At 35.3% G+C, this 12,839-nt stretch overlaps 1 protein-coding gene across 3 annotated transcripts in view; it reads right to left on the reverse strand.

Annotated features, from left to right (window-relative positions):
* Positions 1-233: 233 nt before the first annotated feature.
* Positions 234-12,839, reverse strand: part of LOC108938382 (EGF-like repeat and discoidin I-like domain-containing protein 3) — a 124,009-nt gene continuing 111,403 nt past the window's right edge. For all 3 annotated transcript variants that reach the window (XM_018758924.2, XM_018758922.2, XM_018758921.2), the window contains 2 exons: positions 11,816-11,971; positions 234-2,086 (listed from right to left, as the gene is read on the reverse strand). In XM_018758924.2, the coding sequence (XP_018614440.1) occupies positions 1,937-2,086; positions 11,816-11,971 (306 nt within the window). In that variant the 3' untranslated portion in view covers positions 234-1,936. The remainder of the gene's footprint in view (positions 2,087-11,815; positions 11,972-12,839) is intronic.

The raw sequence follows: 12,839 nt of genomic DNA on the forward strand, positions 1-12,839 counted from the left end.
TCCAAAATTAAAATAATTTAGATTTAAACACTTTACACACATTAATCCAGCTGTTATTCTGCAGTGTCACTTTTTAATCCCTTAAAGCTGTTTTAATATTTCTTTGCAAATTTTTGCTTTAAATGTTCCTGGAATATGGCAGAAACCAATAAAATACACATGACATGTATATCTAAATCCCAGTTTTAAATTAGATGGAGGTTCAGCAGATGTATAAATAGATATATAAGATATCTATATCTATATCTATGTATATATGTATGTATGCATGTATATATATAAAACACTATGAAATAATTCCCATGCAGATATTCTTTTTACATTACACAATAATAATTCATGTTCCTGACTTTTAATAAGATCACACAACATAGTCAAGGAAAGAGATTTTTAAAAGAACATACAAACGTATTGTACCATATAGGCAGTAATTTACAAATGTATTGCACCATATAGTTAATCATTTAATGATTGTTTACATGTGCACTTTGAGCTATAGTTTTAAAAATGTATAGTCATATAGTCACACACACATAGGGGGATGTTCAAAATACATGGGCTGCAAGTATCTCTCTTTGTCTTCAGAATCTCTGTCATACATATTAACTGTGGGTAGAGGGTTCTTAAAACTTGTCAAGAAGTAAAATCAGCATTTTATTTCTATCTGAGGAAAAAAGAAATATACTATACACACTGCACTCCAGAACCTTCCAGAAAGGTTTAACATTTGTGATTTTTCAGGCCATGGGATTTAACTTTTTTCTCGTGTTCTTGAAGTCATGGGGTCATTAGCATATTGCAATATGAGAACATCCCATGTAAACGTTTGTGGCACCATAGTGTACACTTGGTTCCCTAAAATGGCTTTCTATTCCCTGCCTATTGTTATTTATTTGTTATTCGCTTAGGCTTTTATAGAGTGATGGTTACAATACTGGAAACATTTATACGGTGGAGGAGATCTACTGTAAGAGTTCAGGGTAAATACCTTGCTCAAGGTTAATACAGCTGTAGTAGGGTGTGGAATCCAGCAACATTCAGATGGTCTACACCCTACCTGCTGTCCATCGCAGAGTAATCATGATACCAATAATTTACACAAATCTTTTTAGTACATATACATTATTGTGTTAAAAAGTTGTCAAAAGACCATGAGTAAAGAGGGGACTGTTTGCTTTCTTCAGACACAGACCTAAAGATAACTTATAATATTAACGTTTCCCCACAGTTTGCATTTTTGCATGTTAACCTGTAATTATTTCCTGAATTTTGTCCCTCCTGTAAACAGCAGGAGGGACAAAACACCAACGTATTTTTGTGGCTGTTAAGCTTTGTATTATCTTGTCCTTCTATCTTTGTTAGTGAGTTTCAACTTTTACCGACTGTCGTTTACTACTGCATAAGGGTGTTGTTGATTGTGAGACCAAATTAAAAGCAGGCAAATGTTCATAGCAGCTGTTCAGTTTAACATGACTCACCTGTGCAGCTGCCTTTGTAATGTAGTAATTTGGAACCATTTTTATCTGATGTTTCCAATATTTTGTCCACCCCCGTGTCTGCACCCAAGAAGTAACTGAGTAACCGGAACATAGTTTTTATGCATTTACTAAAAAGTGACACTGTAGCTTTCGTGGCAAACTTCATCCATATATGTTACTGTTCCTGCCCTCCCCAAGCATGTTGCAGAAATATATTCCAAACAGATAAAAAGTGTAAACAGTGAAAACAGGAAGAAAGAAAGACAAAACACCAATTTGACAAGGTCGCATGTACAAAACAATATGCGGTCTGTCACGACCAAAAACTTCATAAAAAAAGAAACAAATAAAAGAAAACGAAAAAAAGAAAAAGGAAAAAAAAATAGTTTTTACAAGTTCATACGGAAATATTGACTGAAATACAATATTCCAGCATTCCAGGAGAAGGGTGTTGATGCTCAGTCTTCTTCTGTACATCCAAGAAGTTCAACTCGCAAGGTGATCCTGCCATACCATGACCATGGGAGGATTCGTACAAACCTGGCATGAATCAGTGGATCTATCACATTCTTTCTGTGTGTATCATTGTCAAAATTTCCCTGGAAAACCTGGTGAAGAAAAATAGTAAATAGATAGAAAAGGCTTAAAATTTAACACTAAAAATGATCCAAGTCAGAGCCTTTATTACACATTTTAAGTAAAAACAGTCAGTCATTTATAAAAATAAAGAGCAAAGCAACAAAGTGACTTTACTCAATATTGTCACCACAGCTTTGTGGATAAAAGATCTACGATTAAAGCAAATAACATTCTAGAATCTATAAGTGCAGAAATACTTTTTCACTCAAAACCCATGAAATATAAATTACATATAACTCTACTTAAAATATAATTTTCTACAATTTTTCTATTTCTGTCTTTTTGTTCCATAGTATTTGGGGAGCACAGCGGCACAGCAGGTTGCACTGGAGCCTTAAAGCATCTGGCATCTAGGTTTGAATCCGAATTGGCGTATAGAGTTGCACTCTCTGTTTGGGTTGTGTTTCTTTTCTGTTTTTTTTTTTTTTTTTTTTTACAGGTTTTCTAGTTTCCTTCCACAGTCCAAAAATATGTTTTTGTGGTGAGTTGGTGACTCTAAACTGACCTTAGTGTATATGTGTTAGTAAAAAAACGTATGTTTCACCTGGCTTTGTCCTGGCTAGGTGTAGCCTCATGCATATGCTTCTGGGATAGACTATCACACGCTATATTGAACAAGCAACTTAAATAACGAATGGATTTTGCTGTTTTGTTTACAATTTAGTATTTTGTGTTGCTATTCTTCATTTCCATTTTTTCAGTTCTATTTTTGCAGTTTCAGAAATGTTGATATTTATTGTTTCTTATGGTGATAGATCTAAGGTGTGATAAAAAAATTGAAATTATTTTTAGGGTACATAATAACTGATCAGTTTTGCAGAGATAATAGCATATTATACAACAGGTAATAACAAGCCAGTACATTATGGACAACACAATGGTAGTGAAAGAGAGGCACCTTATGAGCAGCATGAAGATGAACTCAGACTGCTGTCACACATCTGACAACACTGAGCCTTTAACGTTAATTACGTAACATGAATACACCAAATAAATGTGCACTGTCAAGCTAACTCACTGTAAAAGTGACTTAACAAATGACATGGTTTTGATTCCCTGCTCAGTCTCTGTAGATTTTGCATGTTCTCCCTGTCTGCGTGGGTGTCCTCTGGGTGCTCTGGTTTCCTCCCACAGTCTAATAGGATGTAGTTCAGATTCATTGATGATTCTCAGTTTCCCTTTGTGTGTGCCTCTGGCTACTTAATGATGAACTGGAGTCCCTTCCAGGGTGTACCCCTCTCAGCCTTGTGCCCAGTGCTTCTGGGATGGCAGTCTACCATTCACCATCAGGACAAGCAGTTATGGAAAATGGATGGATAAAAATTTTGGAAACTTGGTGTTTTGGAGCATGTCATCAAAGATCTCATTGCATGCATTTATAAATCATAATCCTGGTCCTTTTTTTTTCTTTTTTTTGAAAAAGTGAACAAAAGAACACTGCTTAAAAGAAACTTCAGTCTCTCTCTCTCTCTTTCTCTGCACACACACACACACACACACACACACACACACACACACACTTCAATGTACCCAAAAAACTTGAGCTTATAGTGATGCTCTGCCACATATTTGCATCATAAGCTGCAGTGGTAAGTACTTCTAGAACTGCATAAATTTCTCCGGGTGACAAGTCCCTTAAGGTATAGTGAGAAAATAGGTCAAATTCCCTCCTTCCCTTTGTTTTACACCAGTTTTACAAAATTTTCATCTTAATTTTAGCAGGCACTTTCCTCCAAACCATTTTACAATGGTTATTATATGGTATATAAATGAGTATGATGTGGCATAAAAAATCTAAAATAACCACACACACACACACACACACACACAGAAAAGCACACATAAAGTCACTGAAAATAATGAATTTTATATGAGCAATAAAGCAATGCTGAATTGCTGAGGCAGCAAAATCACACATTGTTCACATGCAAAAGTATAGCAAATTGATCAAAGTTAGATAGATAGATAGATAGATAGATAGATAGATAGATAGATAGATAGATAGATAGATAGATAGATAGATAGATGTACACACATCTTATCTTACTCTAAATGAATGCACAGTTAGAATAAATCACATTCTAAAAAAGACAGTCTCTACAGTAAGCTTGCTGGACACACTTTCATAGAGTCAATAAGCAACAAAAATATGTTTATGGTTCCTTTCAAAACCATCTAGAATGAACTTGACCCATATTTTGAAAGCTCTTTTTATGCAAAAAAGACAACTAATTCAGATTATCCTTCTTCTATAAACAGAAATAGAGTATCTTCATTATCATATGTAAGATGCCCATACCAGTGCTAACACAAACATAAAAAGAAACACAGTAATTAAAATACACTGATTAAATAAAAAATATTACAGTATATGTGCAGTATATCTGTTTAAGTGCACAGTAAGTTATTTTTGTCCTGAGTCTATTCTGGATCATAAAGGCACAACAAATGAAGAGGAACAACCAACTGTCTCTTATGACCTTCCTATCAAAAAGAATGGCAAGTGTGGATTGCCACAAAATTGGAGCATCCATCAAAATTCATTGTGAAAACTAGAAGGCTGCAGCAGAGTGGTGAATTACAACACAAAACTCTTTCTTGCCAAAAAAGTAAAATATAAAAAGAAGTATAAGGCACAAAGAAGTATGAAGAAAAAGTACAGACACCCCTCTACTAACGTAAATTTGATTTACAAAAATCCGGATTTACGTAATAAATTCCTGGCATACACATTATTTACGGAGAGCGCTTATGTAAAACATCTGAAACAGGCTAAACGCGAGTTGGCATAGCCAAATAAGGCAGGAAGCTGCATATCCAGTTCCCGCATGTTTTGAGCCGTGAACACATTTCCTGTCCTTACTGTAGTGCTTTTTTCCGCATTTTTCACCCTTTTCATGATTCAAAATGCCTGGTGATAAATGTGCACTTGAAGGAAAATAAGAACTGCCTCGCAAGCATACAGCAATCGATTTGGAGATGATATTGAAAATCATAAGAAGGTATGAAGGTGGACAAAGATTATCGTCTATAGCATGGGAACCAGGTTTAACCGCATCGACTGTGAATACGATAGTGAAGGATGCTGCATGTATCAAGGAGCATGTGAAAGCAACAGCTAGCATGAAAACAACAATAATAATAAATAAATGTGAAGGTGCAATAACTGCGATGGAAAATGATTAATGTTATTATGTTGAATGATGGGGGAGAAGGGGGAATCTGACATACATAACTGTTGACTTGCGTAATGGGTTGAAGAACAGTCTATTTGCGTAAGTCGAGGGGTGTCTGTATAGTGTGATAAACGAATAAAATAAACTACTCAGTTATAAAATGTCTGTCTACTGAGCAACTTCAGCTAAGGTCATGCACTCCTTTTTCCAACAGCTTGTTTCTTAGGTTCTTCCAGGAACCTGTCTGATGTGTCAGCATCATATATGCTGCCACCTCTCGTAACATCAAGGTTGACCTAGAGTGCATGTGAGTCACTGTGGAGAGCAACGGGAACTCAGCAGAATATGAGCTGAACAAAAACCATCAACCACAAACCATACACACCCAGCGTAAATAGCACTGGGCAGGAGAAGCGGCAAGTTAGATTTTGATAATGACAACAACAGAAACTTAATCTGCATGCAAAGGACGTGGCAGTCTGTTGCCACCCTGCATAGGAATGATGCTTAATAAACCTCTGTGGACATCATTAAATGGCCATAGGCTGCACAAAAAGGGATAGTAAAACTCTCCATATTCACTCCCTATTCACAAGAAACTCTTGAATCTCTTATCATACATCTGCATTGACTAAACCATTGGTCCAGAGCTGATCTTTCAGTTAGAGTTTTGTCTTCTGACAGTGTGTCTCATGCTCATTTGCTCCAAATCAAAGTAGTCAAATTCATTGTAAAACAAGTGTATGGACCAATGCAAGAAGTACTAGGCAATATCTGTATAATGCAAAAGCGGCAACAGGTTACAGATTCCATGTTCAGGTCACTGTTCTACCCTTCACGCAAACTGTATGACTGGAGTGTCACATGAGGTATTATCATTTTTAAGAATTCGATACAGTATAATAAGAAAAGAGCCAGTGAGAGCAAAAAACAAGAACAACAAAAAAAGAAACAATTAAAATAGCAGATAATTGTAAAAAAATGTTTTCTTGTTGATCATTGCTATCATTACTTATTAATTTAACTACATGCTAAATTGCTAGATGCATTTATGTAGTATTTGTTATATGTTAAGAATTTTGAGTCAATCTTTTGGGAAAGGTTAACTCTAAAGCAGTTAACTGAATTGAATTCAATATATTAAGTATGTCTTTAAGTTCAATAAAAATGTCCAATCGGAAAAAAGTATCTTTGTCCAGTTACTTTATACAGTGTATTTGTTTTTGTGTATATATGTCAACAGAAAATTCCTTCCAGGTTCACTATCAGGTAGCTCACTAAAGCATTTGGTTAACAAGTTTACCAGTAAATCTGCCAAAAAGCAAATCCCAGCATCTCTGGGATCAAGTAGAATGCAGTGCTAGCAGAATGAATATGCTTGCAAAAATCTACAATAGCATCAGACTTGTAATAAAAGCTGTTTTCAGCTGAAACTAGAGAATCAATTACGGTTGTCCTAATATGCTCTACTGCGTTCCTTTATAATTTACACTCAACTTTAATACCATGGATAATAAACCCCTGAGCACCTCTGAACATTACTTACCTCCAGACTGCTTCATGATGATCATAACTTAACTGGCATGTTACATAGTGTTCTGAAGGTCAAAACTGGACTTTGAAAGTTGTGGTTTTCTCTGATTTGGAAAATTACCACTACTATGAGGATATAATTATAAATTTGTTATAGTATTATTTAATGTACTTACATTTTAAAAGTTATCAAAGGTTTGTGGAGTCATATTTTTAGATAATAAAACTAACTATACCAGGATGGTAGACAAGATGACCTTCTTTTAGTGTTTTTTTTAAAAGCACTCTTGTACAGGCAGTCACATTGTTGTGAGTAAAAGTCATTCATGTAAGAAGACAGAGCTAACCCCCTTTAGAGAGTTCACGTCCATCATAAAGAGATGAAGTCACATTGCATTATGCACTCTTTCAAAAATCTACCCATGATTGAAACGTATTACCATACCAATAAAGTAATTAACACTCAATTGTTCTGTACAGGGAGTGAAAGAAAGAAAGAAAGAAAGAAAGAAAGAAAGAAAGAAAGAAAGAATGAATGAATGACAATGTCTGCGGGATGTGTACCAATGTTTATAGGAGCTTAAACAATTCAGTGCAGAATTCAATCAACAATTTATCGAACAACTGTGGAGAAGTCAATATGACACAGAAAGATAAGACTTATCAATTCCTGCAAGGACTCACATTACAGGGTGAGAGAAAAGACATAAAAGTGCAGGGGAAATAATCTGGAGAATCAAATGAAATACTTGACTGAAATCTGACATGAATTTTTCTTGTTCTGTCTAGAAATGTTCGAGGGATCAGCCTTACTTCCTGACTAAAATTTCAAAATGACTCAGGAAACAAATTAAAAAGTTATATGTAAAACAGTGAAAAATATTAAGATGTTCAAGCAATACTGCCTTGGTGTCATTATGTAACAACTCCAGTATTTACAACAAAGATTCAGAGAATCTATTTAATTTTTTCTCATGTTAAGTTTTCTGTTATATATTCCAACTGGGAAATCAACTAGACAGAAATTTCTAATATTTTTGTAAAATTACGCGTTGCTAAATGAATTTTGATTAAACATTATTTTGGAACAAAAACGGTTGATTGTTAAATTGACTGATAATCAAACAATACTAATAATTGTTATTAGTTATTATAATACTAAAGACCTGCTATTGGATGGCCCTGTTTCCAGAGACTACTGGCAATATATTTGAAACAGGCATGGGACAGCAGACTGTTCATTAGTTCCACTCTCTTCTTTGTCTTATATTTTTACTTTGATCGTCATAACAGTTTTACGAACAAAGGTGAATGGAAAGAATGGACTGAGACAAAACTGTGGAATGGGGTGAAAGAAGGAAAGTAGTAAAATTCTTTAGAACTGAATGGTCAGTTGATGGAAACAGAGCAGTCTAATTCTCTGTGGTGTGCAGTGTGCTTTTCAATTGACCTGTATGGCCACCTTTCTCTGCAATTGATTTCCTAAATGAACATGTGAAGGTCAGCCATTATAGAGGTGGGCACTGGCAATAATTCATTATTTACGTCTTTAGCAAAGGGCTTTAGTTCAAGTCTCTGGATTTTTTACACTGCTGCTTTTACTAAACTACACAGTTGGAGTACTTTATGGCTTTAAATGTAAAGCCAATAATGAAACAGACAGAATGTAATTTATGTTAACTCTAAAATCCCTGATCTTGTCATCCCTCAGAGCACAAGAGGATTCAAATTATATTTAGTCTGGACTTCTAGGCTTGTCACAAATAGCAAAAAAACGATTACAGATTTCTACATGTCCAAGAAGAAAACAATTATTGGCGACATACTATTGAAGTCCAGATTGTTACACTGGTTTGCTGCGTATAACTGTCATTACAGTTTTCACAACTGCTTGCATGCAGCTGTCAAAACTTTATATACATTTTCAAAGCAGTTAATGTCATCCCTATAGCAGTAAGTTGTAATATAACATTTATATTAACACAAAAGGCAAATATCAAGTATTATTTTAGAGACTGATAAATATAAATCCAGGCATTTGCTAGAAAAATCTGTTCATTAAGTTCTGATTGACAAAAATACATAATTTGTTCACAGTGGAAAGCCAGTAGTGGTATAGTTACAACTTAAGTTCATGACTAAACTGTACCTGCCAACCCGCTGCTCTTGTGAACACAGACATACATACATACAAATACAAATAAGACTACCAGTGATGAGAAGAAAAATGCGTGTTAAATGCACGTTTGTGGTGTAAGAAAATGAAAAGATAGGTCTTGTGCAAAAGGAAGGGGGTCCATATATATTTTGTTATAGTTGGGTTAAAAAGAAAAAGATGGGGATATAATAAAGTTTACTGTCATTGTAGTGTGAGGGGCAGCATATTTAAAAATCTGTCCTGCAAGAAACTGTGAACTATTTCTATATTTTTTAATTGCACATCCTACATGGTATTTTTTACTTTCAATTTATATGCGTAATTTTCCTACTGAAGTTATATATGCTAATATATACAGATGCTGCTCCACTTACGATGGTTCGACTTGTGATTTTTCGAAGTTATGAGAGCGATATGCATTCGGTAGAATCTGTACTTCGAATTGTGAATTTCGATCTGTTTCCGTGCTTGCGATACGCAGTACGATATTCTCTCCCGATGCTGAGTGATGGCAGCGAGCCACAGCATCCACTCAACCATGCTTGCAGTCTCTGTAGCGATCATGCAGACGAGTGTAAAGAACTGCAAGTGTAAACAAGCAATACTGTGTTGAAAGCCTTTTTTTATTTTGTGTTTCCGCATCCGATCATGTCTACTAAACACTCATGTGTGTCTCCTGCTTAAATTTGCCCAGCTGCAGGCTATGGGAAGTGTCCTGAGAACGTTTAAGGTAGGATAGGCTATGATGTTCCGTAGGTGCAGTACTGTATTCTTTTTCGACTTACGATTTTTCCATTTATGATGGGTTTATTGCAACGTAACCCCATAATTAGTCAAGGAGCATCTCTATATACTGTCCATCATTTTATGTCAACTTTCTTTCACTATACAACATTTCATAGCTGCTGTACATATTTGTACTGTTTTGGCTTTCCTAAATACAAGTATAGGGAACCTTGTATTTGCATATGCAATCTGTGGTTGGTAATATTAATGAGAGAGAATTCTTTTTCACATCAGCAAGATAATACTTTTTCCGATGAGCAGTATCAATCAGACCAAAAGTGAGACAGGCATGCACACTCAGTATCAAGGATGGAGGTGTGTTGTGCCTTTTTTAAATGCAAAATGCAACTTTCATTTTGATGACAGTGTGTTTTAAGATCTTTTTATAATGTTCAGAAATTCCTTAGAGCATTCTATGAATTGCATACAAGAAATGTTGAAAGAAAACTGTAAGACTGACATGGATATTGAGCTACAAGAGCGTAGGGTTTAGCAAATAATTATCCCCCTTCTTCCCTTATCGCACCTTTAAATGTTAATGAATTTGTGCATCCTGTGCCATGATCATGTACAGATGCCTCATAAATGTGCGCATGGTAAGAAGGCTCTTGTAATTGAGATTCAGGCTGAAGTTTCACAAGGCTGGGTCCTAGGTTGAAATTTCAGCAGCATGGACAAGCCTCTCAGAGGCATGGAGGCAGAATATTTTTAGGCTGCCATAAAGTCCAAGTTGTGCCAGGCACGTGCTCCTATGAGATGCATGCAGAATTCGATTCTGCTCAGCCGCTTTGGACCGTGGTGTGACAGTGGAGCTCATTTTCATGGCTGAGTTGTCTGGTTAAGCTCCATACCAGCAGAAGTTGGTTAGCACTTGCCAGCACAGTCTAGTCAGATTATACCAAATATCTCTCATACTTGCAGTGTGGGCCATCCATTGGAACATACAAGTTTCTTTGGTCTGAATCACAAATACAATGCATTCATTTTAAATTCTAAGACAATTTATCCATAGTTTAAAATGTATATGTTCACCTAATTTATTATTCAGTCATAAATTCTTTTGGAAATAAATCTCAAGCTGAAAATGCAATTGAAAAAGGGAGATTTAAAGGAGCTGACACATTGATTGATAATAAAATAGAAATGCAGAACATTTGTCCCGTTGAATATCTTCCAGCTCATTTTACATTAATGTTTATGATGACATCTGTCTATGAACAGAGGGAGCTTTGTGCTTCCAAAATTTCAGGTTTGCCAAAAATCTGGAAGTAATCCAGTTCCAAGAACTGGGATTGCAGAGAATAAAATGACACTCTGTAAGTGATGGCATAAATCCAAAGATTATATTGTTTATTTAAATCAGACTCATCATGTATGGTATCTGCTCACTAAGGACAAGCATTAGAAAAATGGCACAGTAAATCAGTACATCAGACAATGCATAGGCTGAAAACTGTATTTTCTGTGTCAGTTTTAGTGCCATTTTCAAATTAATTTGGCATTTCTTTTTCTGTTCCATTGGAGAATTAGAAGTATCAGTCTCTCCTTTATTATAAACAAAAATAACAATACTGGCAAACACTAATGGGTTTGGTCATCCGTTACCTATTAAGTTAAATGTGATGTGAAACATGTGCTTGTACTTGCCAGTGCCGAAGGCTCAAGGAATTTATTTCAAACTCTAGAACAGATCAAATTTTTCTTCTCTTTTAATTGTGTGAATTTGCCTAATGAACTGTAAACTTAAAATTAAAGCAATTACACATCAGCAACTCCATAGTAAGCAAAGATTCAAATAACTGTAATGTCAATTTGTAAACACAAATTATTTTATGCGTGGTTAAATATTTTAATCATTAATTTTCCGTGGGATGAGACAAAACAATATCTGTAATCAAAATGCAATAATCTTATAACGTTCACCAATCAAAGAAAACTTCTCTAGAAGTCTTTGATTTACTCTGTATTATGAAAGGCGTGTGTCCAGACAATCAGAATGACCGTTGTGTCTTCACTGGGTATATAATGTAAAAAAATGGTCTCACCTTGTCCTTCTTCTGTTTTTCATCTTGATATATACTCCATCTTTCACCATCATTACTGAAGGCCACTTTGTAGGACCCCACAAACTGCACATGACCAAAGTCTTTTGCTCCTTGGGTGATGATTCCAGTGATTTTGGTCTGGTGCAGCAGGTCAACCTAAGAAAGCAAAAGAAACAAAAAAAAAATAAATAAATAATAGCTTTATTATAGAACACAGCCTAACAACTGTGCTTTTTGTTTTAGAAAGTCAGCATCTTTTTCTAATCTTTCAAGAAGATTTATGAAGACATTGAGCATTCAGTGCAAAAGTCAGCTTCAATTATTCATGGCATATTGAAAACAGAGTTTTGCCAGAAACTTTGCTCAGCAAAATGTAATTAGCAGGTTGGGCAGCTTACAAGATAATAATAATATTAATAATAAAAACAATATTTTCTTCTTCTTCTTCTTCTTCTTCTTCTTCTTCTTCTTATTATTATTATTATTATTATTATTATTATATGTCTTAGATGGAGTTAAGGAATAATAATAATAATAATAATAATAATAATATGATTTCTCATTCACTTAATTATTTCCCAATAACTAATTACTGACCTGTTGCTTTGGTCACTAATTGTAAAGTTACTTTTTCTAATAATTTCACCTGACCTCCTTTGTTAAATTAGCTACATCCGTTAAAGATTATGATTTCATCAGTCCATTATGCTTAGGTACTTGAGTTTTTCTTTCTGACTTTTTAGAATTGAAGCTGAACATTTCCAGGCAATTATTTCCTGGCTAGGGGCTGCGTTGGTGCAGGGGGCTTGGCTGGGTCCTGCTTTCTGGGGGGTCTAGGGTTCAAGTCCTGCTGGGGGTGCCTTGTCATGGACTGGCAGCCCATCTGGGGTGTGCCCCCTGTGCTGCTGGGTGAGGCTCTGGCTTGTTGTGATCCTGCTCAGGACAAGCAGTTCCAGGCAATGTGTGTATTTCCTGGCTAATTGTTAATTTAGTTTTTTTTTTTTTTAATTATTTTGTTTGTATC

Source organism: Scleropages formosus, chromosome 17 (assembly GCF_900964775.1).
Source record: "Scleropages formosus chromosome 17, fSclFor1.1, whole genome shotgun sequence".
Taxonomy (NCBI): Eukaryota; Metazoa; Chordata; class Actinopteri; order Osteoglossiformes; family Osteoglossidae; genus Scleropages; species Scleropages formosus.